We start from the raw sequence: 13,822 nt of genomic DNA on the forward strand, positions 1-13,822 counted from the left end.
TCAAGATCTCACTCTGAGCAAAATCTGGTTGAAGAAGATGAAACTGGCTCAACAGATTCAAAAGCATAAACCTCAAAATTCAGCTCAGTGAAAAGTACAATGTCCTTAGAGGATAAAGACACCAAATTAACATCATCTAAAATATGCCCTGCAGAACGGCTGAAAGAAGTTCCTCATCCTGCAGAGTTTATCAGAACGTCACTCACCCCTCACCCCTCACCGCTACCAACTCCTCACACCCACCCGCCCACGACCCCATCTAGCAGACGTCGAAACGCCCATGGCCTTCACCTTGTTTAGCAGCTTGATGTTACTGGACCAAGTGGACTGCACCCTTGGGAGAAAGGAGAACGTCACTTCCTTGAAGTACTTGTTCAGTAAGTCCGGGCACACTTTCAGGATGTTCACCACAAGTTCAGCGACCAGCTCATCGTCTGCTGCAGTTTTCAAACCCAGCAGGAAGTGCAGGAGAGTCAGGTTTCCTCCTCTGCCAGGGAGAGAGAGAACAGAGAGGGGTGAGCAGGGAGTTTTCACAAAGCACTGAGAGCTCAGGATGACAGGGGTAGCTCCGCTCAGTAAACACACGGCTGTGACACAGTGATGGGAAAATTCCATTTCTCGTGAATTTCCCTCACAGCAGAAAGTCAGATGTTTTCATGGTCTGTAGGGCTCCCACTCTCCACCAAAGGGCCTGAGCTTCACTTCTCACCTTGTGAGTGGCTGAAAAAGTCTCTGCCTTGTCCTGTTCCTCACCTCTCCTTCCCTCCCTTGAGTTCCAGCTGACTTTTAAAGAAGAGGAAATTTTAAAATTTTCTTTTGTGATTTTACTGACCGCTTTCCTCCAACCACACACAAAAAAGCACATATGTAAAGATGTATGTGTGCGCTAAGTATAAAAATACAGAGAACGCATTTTTCTTTTAAAAAGATTGTTTTTTTCCCCATGAAGTGCTCACAAATTGCCACAGTCCAGAGTGCCACAAAATTATTTCTAAAACTCAACCAGATGGCACAGAGTCCTTCTACGGGTTTCTGCTTCCTCTGTTTCTAGCTAATTTCAAACTCCTAGGCTTTCACTTCACAGCCGAAAGAAGCTACTATAGGGGGAATAATCTACTGTATGAAAAGAGTCAAAGCTTGTCCCAAAGTGGGCAGTTTTCAAACATATAAGAAGATGATAAAAACAGGAAAACGTAGACATTAAAACTCGGAGAAAGGGAGCACCTGGCCCAGGATCTACATGGCCAAGTAGGTTTTACCCCCAGATACCTTTTAAGAAAAGATGCCTTTTCATATCTGCTTGTCCCTGGGAAGTCATAATATCCAGAAAAAAATCAAAATTTGCCTCATTGGCGTGTCATGTTGATGGCTTCTGGGATCACCACGTTTTGTAGCCCCTTATAAACTGACCAAAACTAAGATGCAATATGACACTTTACAGACAATAAAAATTTTTCAAAACTCGAATTAGAAAGAGTATTAATTTTGATCAGAAAGCTATCCTTTAAAAAGCTTAGAATTCTTAATAGGAAAATACCATGAGCAAAACATAGTTTGTGCTTTCATATGCATGGAATGTTAAATTTGCAAAGAGTGGGACGTCCCCAGGGGTCCAGTGGTAAAGAATCCGCCTTACAATGCAGTGGACGTGGGTTCGATCCCTGGTCAGGGAACTTAGATCCCACATGTAACGGGGCAACTAAGCCCACGTGCCACAACTACTGAGCTCGCATGCCTCAACTAGAGGGCTCACGTGTCACAAACTACAGAGTCCACGTGCCCTGGAGCCCACACCACAACTAGAGAAGAGAAAACCCGCACGCCGCAACTAGAGAAAAGCCCGTGTGCCGCAATGAAAGATCCTGCGTGCCGCAACTAAGACCTGACGCAGCCAAAAATAAATTTAAAAAATTTTTTTAAAAAAGGTTTACCTAGAAACTTAAAAAAAAAAAAATTTGTGGAGAGTGCCAAAAATACTACACACACACACAATTTCAATCAATGATGTAATAAAATGAATAGCATTTAATTTAGAGTTTGCAACACGTGCCAGACACTGCTCGAGGCAGTTACCACACACTGCCTCTCTCTGAGGTGGGCACTAATTGTATTTCCTTTTTACAGATGAGGCAACATTGGCAGAGAGGAGTAGTAACCGCTGAGGTCTCAGAGGCACTCCAGAAACTGTTCTCTGAACCTCCACAGTAAGGCTCTGCAAGCTCTGGCCCACCACCTGCCTTTGTCAATAAAGCTTTATTGGAACACAGTTACACCATTTGTTTATTTACAGCATGGCTGCTTGGGTGCCACAATGGCACGGTTGAGTGGCCACAGTAGGGACTGTATGGCACACCAACCCTAAAATACTATCTGGACCTTTAGAGAAAAGTTTGCCAACCCTTGCCTACACTGTCATGCCTCAATTTCAATGCCTACTATGTGCCAGGCACTGTCGTAGGCTCTGGGGATTCAAAACAGACTGGTCTCTGTTCTCACCAATTCTTGCCTATTGGGTAATGAACAAGCAAATAAATAAATATGCAAGATGGTGATAAGTCACCATCAGAAGCAAGGGCCAGGTGAAAGAGCAGTGACAGTGGAAGGACTATCTCAGAAGAGGGCTGCCAGGGAAGGCCTCTCTGACGTGGTGACATCTTCACGGAGACCTGCAGGAAATGAGGGAGCTTTACGACCACCGGGAAAGGAGGCATTTCAATTTTCTCAAAGCTTTCCATTAACACCCCACAAACAAAACTCCCTTCCTCTCTCCTAAGCACAAACATTTGTCTTTTGCCCATGGCTGAAAAATTTTACATAAACCATAGCTTATTTAAACACACCCACAACCACTAGTTGATTCAATATGTTCATTAAATGATCATCTATTTTATGGGTCTCCTTAATAGGGAAAAAAAGCCTTTTTAGCATGGTGTTATATTAAGACTCAAGAAGTCTGCTCTTACATTTCAGCAAGAAAACAAGCTTACTCTCACTGATGAGAGAAAAGCTACAATATCACCAAAACAAAATTAAAAGGAATGACATGGCAAGTTAATTCATAATAATCACAGAATCAAAACAAGTTCAAAGCCACAAGCAGGGAAAAAAATCCCCACCGAATTAATCCCATTATGAGGGATCAGTCATTTCCTGACTGGTTGAAACCAAATCAAACCATCTCTATCCTTATAATAAAATGTCAAGGGGGTAAAACTAAGGGTCATTCACAATGACCAGAAAATACGTCCAGTGTTTTTAATTGTCAAATGGGAAAAGAGCAGGTTAATGAACAATATATCTAACAGTAGGCCGTTCTGGTTTAAAAATTAATAACGTGGATATGTATTATAGGTCTATGACTCTAAAGAGAAAGTCCAAAAGAATATAATCTAAATCATTAGCTGTGGACTTTGTTTCCTTACTGATGAAATGTTATCATAATGGTGAAATATGAAATAAAACGTAAAAACAAAACTTTGAAATCCCAACTCATCAGCAGCTGTGCCCGAGGAGACAAGGGTTGTGTAGCTGTCACGAGTGTGGGCTGGGAACCAGATCTCCTAGGTTCCAGTCTGAGCTCTGCCACTTTCAGGGTGAGTGACCTGCCCTCTGTGGGCCCATTTTCCTCATCTGCAAAACTGGGGTAACAATGGCACCCACCTAGGACTGCGGTGAGGCATGAGAGGGCACCCCATCTCTGGGAAGGAGGATGTAACAGAATTATTCTCAGATCCAGCCGGCACATAGTTGCCGAGTGAACACACACAGCACCTTCCTGGGTGAGATACCTCACACTGTGTGTCTGAGTCAACTGCTACCCTGAGACTCTGCCCCGAGGGCACACAACGAACAGGAGCCCTCTGGGTCCTATTCTGAGTTCATCCCTAAAATGAGTCAGATAATGCCTAAAATGCTAGTTCTAACACACTACAGTTCCATTATTTAACAGATTTCCACTGTAAGTCACATATGTGATGATCTCTGAGAACTCACACTCAGGATTCACACGGGCGTTACACTTTACCTGCCGAAGGTACCAAGAGACGCGTCATAAAAATTAATCCCATGCTTGAGCGAACAGCAGAGATCCATCAGGAAGTTATGAACAAGCTCCCTCACCATGGTTTTCCCTGCGTCTTCAGCAGAAGTCTACGAGGGTTTCAAAGAAATTCAGTGAAAATCCCAAGTTCAGAAGTCTTACGAACAACTACAGGGTAAAAACTGGACAATATCACATGCCTAATGGCAACTTAGAAAACATTTTAAATTGAACATTTGGTGTAATTCAAAAACAAAAAACCCCACAGAAAAACAGAAACACCAATCAAAATTTAAAAATACTCTTATATGTGGAATCTAAACAAAATAAATAAATAACACAAGAAGAATTTTTTTAAAAAGCTCACAGATGCAGAGAGCAGATTAGTGGCTGCCAGAAGTGGGGGTCAAGGGGGTGGGAAAAACAGGCCAACTGTGGTTTTCTGTTTGTTTATTTGTTTTTTACTTCAAATAAATTGAATTTAAAATGTTCTTTTTAAAGTTGAACAAACAGGGAGTTGCTGGAACAACAAGAAACTACAGATAACTTGAGATTTTATGTCATTTGTTATTGTTTCCCAGCACTTCACAATAATTCTTATAGCAGCCCTGTGAGTCTGGCAGGGCAGACAAGATGACACCCATCTCACAAATGAGCAAACTGTGGATGAGACAGCTGAAGTCGTCACTGAGTTAGGAAGTGCACAGCACATCAGTATTAGGATCCCCAGCACTAAAGATTCTCTGTTTACAGCATATGCTTTAAATAGAACATTTTTTCTAAGCTTTTTCTTGCTTCTGCATTGTGATACTGCGACAGAAGAAATAAATATTTGGTCATCGTCTCCAGTTCCTGGCAAAGAGCTCCTAAGTCCCTCAGAATCTCCTAGGTGATAGGGGCATCTTTCATTCTAATGAGGCAACTCTTAATGGGCCCCAGGAGAGCTTCAGGATGAGGTCTGGACGCCAGAGTGTAACCCGTAATGAGAGCATCACTTAATTCCCTGATTCTGAATGTCCTCACCTATAAAATAGAACCATTAAAAAAAAACAAAAACAAACTCAGGACTTCCCTGGAGGCCCAGTGGTTAGGACTCGGCGCTTTCACTGCCTTGGGCCCGGCTTCCATCCCTGGTCAGGGAACTAAGATCCCACAAGCCATGCGGCATGGCCAAAAAAAAAAAAAAAAAAAATACTTTTAAGAGGGGCAAGTTTAAACCTGTATTTTTAAACAAGCTTATGAATGACTTAATTTCTCTTGCTCTTTTGAATAAAATTCCACTTTGGGGAGTGTTTTTATTAAGCCCCTGAGGCTTCCTGGTTATAGAAAATACAAAACATATCCAAAACAAGAGGACATAGGCGAGTCGTGGAGATAAAAGGAAGTAAAATAGTGGGCTCTTGAGAGGTAAATTATCACAGAGTTATCAGGAAGTCTGAGCCTTCATGACTCTGGCCAAGTCCATGTTCAGAAACACCCTGAGAGGGGGCTTCCCTGGTGGCGCAGTGGTTGAGAATCTGCCTGCCAATGCAGGGGACACGGGTTCGAGCCCTGGTCTGGGAAGATCCCACGTGCCGCGGAGCAACTAGGCCCGTGAGCCACAACTGCTGAGCCTGCGTGTCTGGAGCCTGTGCTCTGCAACAAGAGACGCCGCGATAGTGAGAGGCCCGCACACCACAATGAAGAGTGGCCCCCGCTTGCCGCAACTAGAGAAAGCCCTCGCACAGAAACGAAGACCCAACACAGCCAAAAATAAATAAATAAATAAATAAATAAAAAAGAAACACCTTGAGGAAAATCAAAATGAGGAGAATTAAAAAGTACACTGGCTTTGGGTCCACGTGAAGGCAACTGTTCTAATTTAGCACTTGTTACAAAGTAAACTCTACATGTCAGGAGGTGAGGAAATTGAGGCTCCCTAGGTACTTAGGATCCTGAAGTAGAAGCAACAGGCCTTGAAACTCCAACTGCTGGAAAAGTGTGAAAAGAATGGATGGGAGAGGAGAGGTAAGTGAGGCGGGAGAGGTAGCAGGGATCAACCCTGTAAGTCTACTGTGCAAGCTGCAGGGAAAACTCAGATGCCACACAGCTAAAGGGAATGATGGTTTTCTCATTAAAAAAAAAAAGTTTAATATCATGATACCTCAGAGATTAGAAAAAAATCTTACTGTAAAAAAAAAAAAATTTTTTTTAATCATATTGCATCTAAGTTGGGAATTAACATAACCACAAGCCAAAAGAAACATCAAATGGGGGGACTTTTTTGAAGGCAGGCATATGTGTAGATTCTTCAGTCTCCCGGCTCTGGGTATCACATACTAACAGTGAGGCCAAGAGAAAGCCAAAAACAACTATACCTCGACATTCTCCAGGCTCACGTCGACAATCCCCTTCCAGCTGTACAGAGACGCTATGTGGTTCAGCACTTGCCCAGTAAAGAAACGCACCTTCTGGGTTTTTGTGATATTTTTATTGTGAACTACCTAAAAACAATAAAACAAATGAATTTCAAGGAAGTTGATTTTTTAAAATCGTGTTTATTGGATTTCGTCATTATAAAAATAATGTAGGCCTGCGGCAAAATATTTAGCCAAAAAAAGAAAAAAAGTAAAGAGAAAAAATTCACCAATATTGCCACCACCCTAGGATACTCACAGCTCACATTTTGGTATGTTTCCTTTCAGCCTCCCTGCCGCCATCAACCACACAAAATATACATGTGTATGTATTAGGTTCTTGTTAGGGTTTTTTTTTTTTGGCTTCTTTGAGAATATATTTAATTATTGTTTTGTGCCTGCTTTTACTTAATGCAGCATGAGCTGTCTCCACATCATTAAAAATTCCTTTAGAACATCATTTAGGAGGGCTGAACATCATTCTATCCTATGAGCGACTATAACTTATGTAACCATTTCCCAGGTGTGTGTAATTAGGTTGCTTCCAAACTCTGGCTATCATTAGCAGCATCCTTGTACAAAGCCTGCCCTGCATCCCTGACTCTGGACTTGGAATTGTGGCATCAGTTCTCAGCTCCACACAAACCTACCCACCCCGCCCAGCTCCTACCTCTGAGGGTTTATGTATTTCAAATACGTTCCCCAGGTGACTGTGTGGCAATCCCATCCCTCACTCCAGGTGTACAAACATTTTTAAAACCTCTGACACATACTGCTAGACTTGCTGTCTTCCAGAGGGGTCGTAACACTTCCTCCAGGAAAGTACCTGACTCAAAGCATCTTTGCTGGCACTGAATATCATTGTTTTGAAAAGTCAATGCCAAATTTGGTAGGTGAAAAGACCTGTACCTCATCACTTGCACTGCTTTGAATCAGGGTTTCTCAACCTCGGCACCACTGACATTTTGGGCCGAATAACTGTTGTGAGGGGCTGTCCTGTGCACTGTAGGATGCTGAGCAGCATTCCTGGTCTCTACTCACCAGACGTCAGCTGCATTTCTCCAGTTATGGCAACCAAGCACTGCCAAATGGCCCATGGAGGGCAGAACTGCGCCGGTCGAGAAGCACTAAATACTACACTAATCAGCCATTTTTACGTGGGCTGCCAGTTCACGGCCTTTTGACAACTATTTATGTTGGGAGGCTCATGGAGTTTTTCTAACTGATCATTTAAGGGGCTTCTGTATCAAAGACAGTTATCCTTTCAGCGAGTTTTAAAATTTCTGTCAGATGCATGTAAAAGGCAGAACATGCAAGATGACACAAAATAACATTTTGCCAGGTGTGTAAATGAAAAAGAGTTGTATTTACAGCTCAGTTACCCCGGTGGCCTCCTGTGAAGTAGCGGGGAGCAGGGAGCAGCTTTTCTCCTGCTGTGACGAAACAGCAGCCGCACCTGAACTGAAGTGGTGGCTTCAGTGCCTGTCACCTTCAGGACTGGCTCAGCACCGCCAAGCTTCTGCTTAAGAAACGGTTTCCCATTCAACCTATACAACAACCCATATAACCTACGATGTTACAGCTCTAAAGTCCTTTAAAACACTGGAGCAAACAAATGATAGGAACATTGATCACCAAATACGTACCTTTGTTTTCAGTGTGGATAACAAAATATTGATGGTAGAGATCCTATCTTCCTTCATGCCTGAGCTAAAAATGCAAGGAATAAATTCTGAAAGTAAAAGTTTCAAAGCATTAGACTCAAAAATACTTTGAATGAGAACCGATGAGAGAACATTACTTCTTAAAATGTTTGTTTGCTGTACCATTCTTAAAATGGTACAGCAAACAATGCCATTTACTTGCCTTTTTTTTTTGTTTTTTAAGTTTTGTCTTTTTTAATTATACAAGTTCACAGTAGGAAAAACTATTTTTGTGACATAGGAAATAAATATCTAAAGGCAAAACAATGACTGAACCATTAAAGTTCAATAGTTCCTTTAGTTCTGTATTACTTTGCTTTTCTCATTAACTTCGGTAAAGTTAATTGAATACTGACAGTTTGAAAGAGAATGTATGGTACGATTACAGTTTTCCAAAGTTTCTCTCTTCGCTTAGACTTGCTCAGAGATGTATTTAAAGTGATGGTCGTCACTTTATTGATTGGTGGTAGAACTTGGACCGATTTATTTATTTGCTTTCTCTTCATACTTTTGGGATCACCAAGGACTCAGCCTCCACGGCTTGAAGCTGTATCATTACTAACATACTGGTGACACTGGTAAAAAGCAGCAAAGCAATTACAATTTCTCTTCCTCCATACATGCTTAATGGGCACACGTAATTTCTACAAAAGCAAATTCATTATTCTTAAAAAAAAAAAAAAAAATCAGAAAATACCAGACAGAAATTTAAAATCAACCATAACTCCACTACCCAAAAGTTAACACTGTTAATGTCTGGGTTACCAGTTAACTGTTAACCTTCTGATATATCCATATTCTGTTAAATTTAACTTTTAGTAAAATAGGATCATGCTTTACCAGTTTTATAACTGAGTTTACACCCAATCCTATATACTTAAAAAATTTGACATCTATATACATATTTCTACATCATTGTTAATAGCTGCATTCCTCCTTATGACCAGCCCTCAATTTGCTCAATCCCTTGCTGGTGGGTAGTTAGGAGGAGTCCAATTTTCAGCTAATATGAAAAAACGTCCCCTAACAAAACCTCTGCTCACATCCTTAATTATTCCCTTAGTATAAATGACGAGATGTGGAATGTCTGGACCAGCCCAACCGCCCTGCAGAAACTTTAACAGAAGTGCATCCCCGCCCCTTCAGCAGCATGGATGGATAACCCCAAATCAGTGTCCTTTATTTAATAAATGGCCAGACGCCGAGAAGACCCAGAAGGATTCTGAAGAAACGCCCAGCCCGGGTTGCAGAGGGCATCCCGCGCGGGCCCGGCAACGAGCAGGACGTGCCCACTGCACCACGCGAAGGAAGCATCGCCTCCAAGGGGCGGCTACACAGACCAGGCTGACAACACACGGGGACAGTACCCGCACCTGCTCGTAAATGGTCTCTGCAGCTCGTCCTGGAGGGGGCTCTGGGCTCCCACGCTGGGGGAGGTGGGGCAAAGGCTGGCGGCCCCGTGCTGTCCCTCCCCCGACAAGTCCCTGGGTCCCAGCTGGGACACCAGCTCCTCACCCCAGACGGGGCTTGATCCCGGGGGGATCTTACTGGACAACTGCCCTCTCGCACTGCCATTCACAGTCTTGATAAAACACAAGTAGCCCTAATAGATTAAACTACGCCAAGCCTTGCTCTAGAGACACTGGCACCCAAAGGTGGTACTGCTGTAATTCTCTGAAGCTCTACTACTAATATTCTGGTAACACTAGGCATTTTTTTAAAACACAATTACTAAGAAAAGCAGGGTAGCCACGGCTATGAATCCATGTACTTTCTGGAACCATAAAGCCTCCTTTGTCTGCATGAGTCTCTGAAGTTTGCACTTCTCCTTTGTTAGGCCCGCTCAGCATCCAGCTAGCGAAACAGGGATACCTCTGTCCGCACTGACCAGCGGCATCAAAACCGCACTGACCAAAGTCTCGCGCCACACACACCCTTTACCCTAGTGTACGCGGCAGCTGCAAAGGCTGCAGACTTTTAGTAACCTGCAAAATGCTCTGTGGTAGGTTTTTCAAAACAGTCACAAGCAGGCTTTGCCCCGAGACAAAGAGACACACCTACCTTTCAACTCCAGCACTTGTGCGACTGTGCTGTCATCGCCTGCTATCAAGAAGGAAAGAGCGAACTGAATGTAGGCCAGCCGGACGTCATGCACTCCCTGGGGGCAAAGGAGACCCGCATGTCACATGCGTATCCACACACGCACCCCCGGGGAAGCAGGAACACGCAGCAGGCACGCCCCGCCCGTCCCAGTATCACAGAGGCCTCCTGGGCTTGTGCCATTAGCGGGTCTAAGTCTAAAAGCACTGGTCATCTCTTCATGTAAACAAAGGGGTTTTTTCTTTGCTCTTTCCCCTCAATCTTCTGCTCTATTTCTCCTTCTCTTTCAAACTCTCTCTAAATACAAAAGTATAGGTCTCCCCTTCCCCGACTGGAATATATACACATTTTTAGTTCATGGACCACTTTGGTTTAGAGCAGAAGACTCTCAGCCTGTCTAGATATGACCTACTCTTGTGTAATGAAATAATACATCTGTTTTTGAAAATCCAGAGATAATGGAAAGGCTCGTGCTGATTCTGATGAGACATCAATGAGGTGACGTCTGGCTTTTATACTATAAATTTACATCAGACACCAAAGTACAGATGCTGTCTCATTACAAACCCACCATGGCCTTCCCAGGACTGCAATCTACACTGTCCTGCAGGCATCAGCCATTACCCAGGAGAGCATCCTCAGTGAGAGCCCGAAGGCCATGACCAACAGCCAACACCTCAGGGGAAACCACTAGGGCCACCTGATCAGTTTTCCCTCCCAGTAACTTTAAGACAAACCCGTGTCTCACATTCCCTTTTTACATCCAAAGAACCCACGGCATATGATCACGCAGGTCTCTTGTCAGTTGGACCAGAACTAGCACATATGCTCAGATCCTCCACTGCTTACACCGAAAACTTTTCCCTATTTCAGTTATTCCAAAGGTACTTTAATTTGATGACAAGAAGTAAGTTAACATCACAGAGAATCATTGCCCTGAACGCCTGAAAAAATTAAGGAGTCTCCGCCTTCCAAGAGTCCCATTCCACTTAGTGGGGGCAGTAGTGATGATGATGATGATGATGATGATGGTGGTGATGATGGTGATGATGGTGATGGTAGTGATGATGGTGATGATGGTGATGATGATGATTATGATGATGATGATGATGATGATGATGGTGGTGATGATGGTGATGATGGTGATGACGGTGGTGATGGTGATGATGGTGGTGATGGTGGTGATGGTGGTGATGATGGTGATGGTATCAATAACGTTCACTGAGCACTTACTATGTGCCAGACACTATGTCAGATGCTACACATCTGTTATCTCATTTACTCCTTATAACGATCTGAGGTACAGATGCCCACAATACCCATTTTACAGTTGGGGAAACTGAGGTTTTAAAAACCTCACTTAAGGTGACATAACTACTAAGTGAGTAAGTACTGGAACTGGAATGATACGAAATACCTGTACAAACACACTGCTTCACGCCCAACTTCACATCTGCCTACAGAGAAGTTCCTTCTTCTCGGGGGTACCATGGCATCTTCGTTCCACTTTTTCTGAAGGTGCAAGGACCGTAGTTGGCACCATTTAGGCCTCTATGTATTTAATTAATTCTGTCTTGTTTTATTGGATATGTTTCTTCTGGAGAAAAGAACAAGCACCCGACCCCTGGTCTGTAACATCTGGGTGGAGGCCTTGCTCGTTCCTCGTACTGATGGAGTTTATCCATCCACACCACACTCCATCCACACCACAGAACACACGTCAGCAAGACCCTAAGATCAATGCTGCTTTACTCCAAATACACTAAGAGCCCCAAACTACCCTCTTGTTCTGGGGACCAACCTGTGGGCCTCTTCACAATATGGAGTTTGGGTACAATGATGGCTAAAGTCTTGAAAGTGAGCTGCACTCCTTAGACTGTCAGCAACGCTCCAGTGCTTCATTCACCAACTCGATGTTAATAAAACACCAATTACACTCAAGATGCCATAAACTCAGGCTGAGAGGATGCAAAGGTGACTCAGATTCTGCCCCTGTCCTCAGGAAGCTTAAAGTAACAACTGCTCCCAAGCCATCCAGACGTCTCACTGTTCAAACAAACGTGTCACCTAATTCAAGCACAGTTAACTTGTTATCCTGGTCTACGTACACCTCACATTTCAAAAGAATTCTGGCAAAATGCTAAAACTTGCCTTATAAAATTAAATTAGGTTTTACCCTTTCCCAGAGAGTAGGAAATGTTCCACAAGTCTTAGGGTTTTTTCCTCCACTGAAGTATTGGGAGTCAGGGCCCTGGAATGTTGGCCCCAACCTGTCCTTGCAGGTCTTTCTATCCTGCGCGAACACAGCAGAGTTGGACTAGATCCTCTCAGGGGTGCCAGCAATGGATTCTGAACTGAAAGAGAGGTTAGTTCTCACCTGCTGGCATCCATCTTGTTTATCCCAGAGAACCCTAAATTTCAGATTCCTGACACTGTGGAGAACAAAACCCCCGAGACGTAGCCCCGGCCCCTCTCCAGCAGCCACCACCGGGCCTCTCCACCTGACCACAGCCCCTCGCTGTCCCGGCGCCTCCACCTTCCACCTCCAGCAAACGCCATCAGAGGCAAGAAGGCCACACGCCTACTCTTCGTTCCTACCCCGTGAATTCACAGGGTTATCATCCCAGGAAGAAAACACCCTGAACTCTATGGCTTGTTCTGCAAAACACTGTCTAAAATAGACCAAAACATATTTGGTAAAACTGTTCTTTGGCACAGGATTTTTAACAGTGCTTTCTTTGGGTGAAAAAATATTCATAATCCTCTTTCTTCATGAAGCTTTAATAAGTCCCTCCGAAATGTTAAAAAACATTTGTTAAAATGTCATAAAAACAATGTTAACATAAAAACATAAAAACAATGAAAACATAAAATGTTAACATAAAAACAATGTCAAAATGTCAAAAAAATTTATCTCCCAGCTCCTTCAATAACAAAAAGGAAAAAAAAAAAAAAAAAAGTGGGGGAGAGGCAGAAAACTCAAAGAAACGAAGAGATTTAAGAAAGGTATCAACCAACACAATGTGCAGCTCTTCTTTGGACCCTGATTTGAACCACGAAGTGTACAGACGTTTTTGAGATAGTTGGGGAAAAGCTGAGGCCACCCTGGGCATTAGATGATGTTGAGAAATTATTAATGGTGTTAGGTACAATGATGGCACCATGGTTTTGTTTCATAAAATGTTCTTTCTGTTAGAGACACACACTGAAATATCGATGGTGAAATATACGTGGGATGTGCTGTAACAGACTGCCCCAAAACAACCCAAAAGGGGGGAGGGGTGACAGGGTCTGAGGCTGGATGACAGGTACGTGGGAATTCATTGTGCCGTTCTCTATTTTTTTTTTTTTAATTGAGATGGGCTGGGTTTTTTTGTTTTCTTTTTTTGTTTTTTTAATTAATTTATTTATTTTTGGCTGTGTTGGGTCTTCGTTTCTGTGCGAGGGCTTTCTCTAGTTGCGGCAAGTGGGGGCCACTCTTCATCGCGGTGCGCGGGCCTTTCACTGTCGCGGCCTCTCTTGTTGCGGAGCATAGGCTCCAGACGCGCAGGCTCAGTAGTTGTGGCTCACGGGCCTAGTTGCTC

General features: G+C 43.4%; 1 protein-coding gene across 1 annotated transcript in view; it reads right to left on the reverse strand.

The window, feature by feature from the left end:
- The window catches only part of URB1 (URB1 ribosome biogenesis homolog), a 66,168-nt gene that overhangs the window by 45,237 nt on the left and 7,109 nt on the right, over window positions 1-13,822 (reverse strand). Inside the window, 5 exon segments of the mRNA XM_036850460.1 lie at window positions 292-487; window positions 4,025-4,149; window positions 6,397-6,522; window positions 8,082-8,167; window positions 10,200-10,296. Coding sequence (XP_036706355.1) covers window positions 292-487; window positions 4,025-4,149; window positions 6,397-6,522; window positions 8,082-8,167; window positions 10,200-10,296 — 630 coding nt within the window.

This window comes from Balaenoptera musculus, chromosome 4 (assembly GCF_009873245.2).
Source record: "Balaenoptera musculus isolate JJ_BM4_2016_0621 chromosome 4, mBalMus1.pri.v3, whole genome shotgun sequence".
NCBI lineage: Eukaryota > Metazoa > Chordata > Mammalia > Artiodactyla > Balaenopteridae > Balaenoptera > Balaenoptera musculus.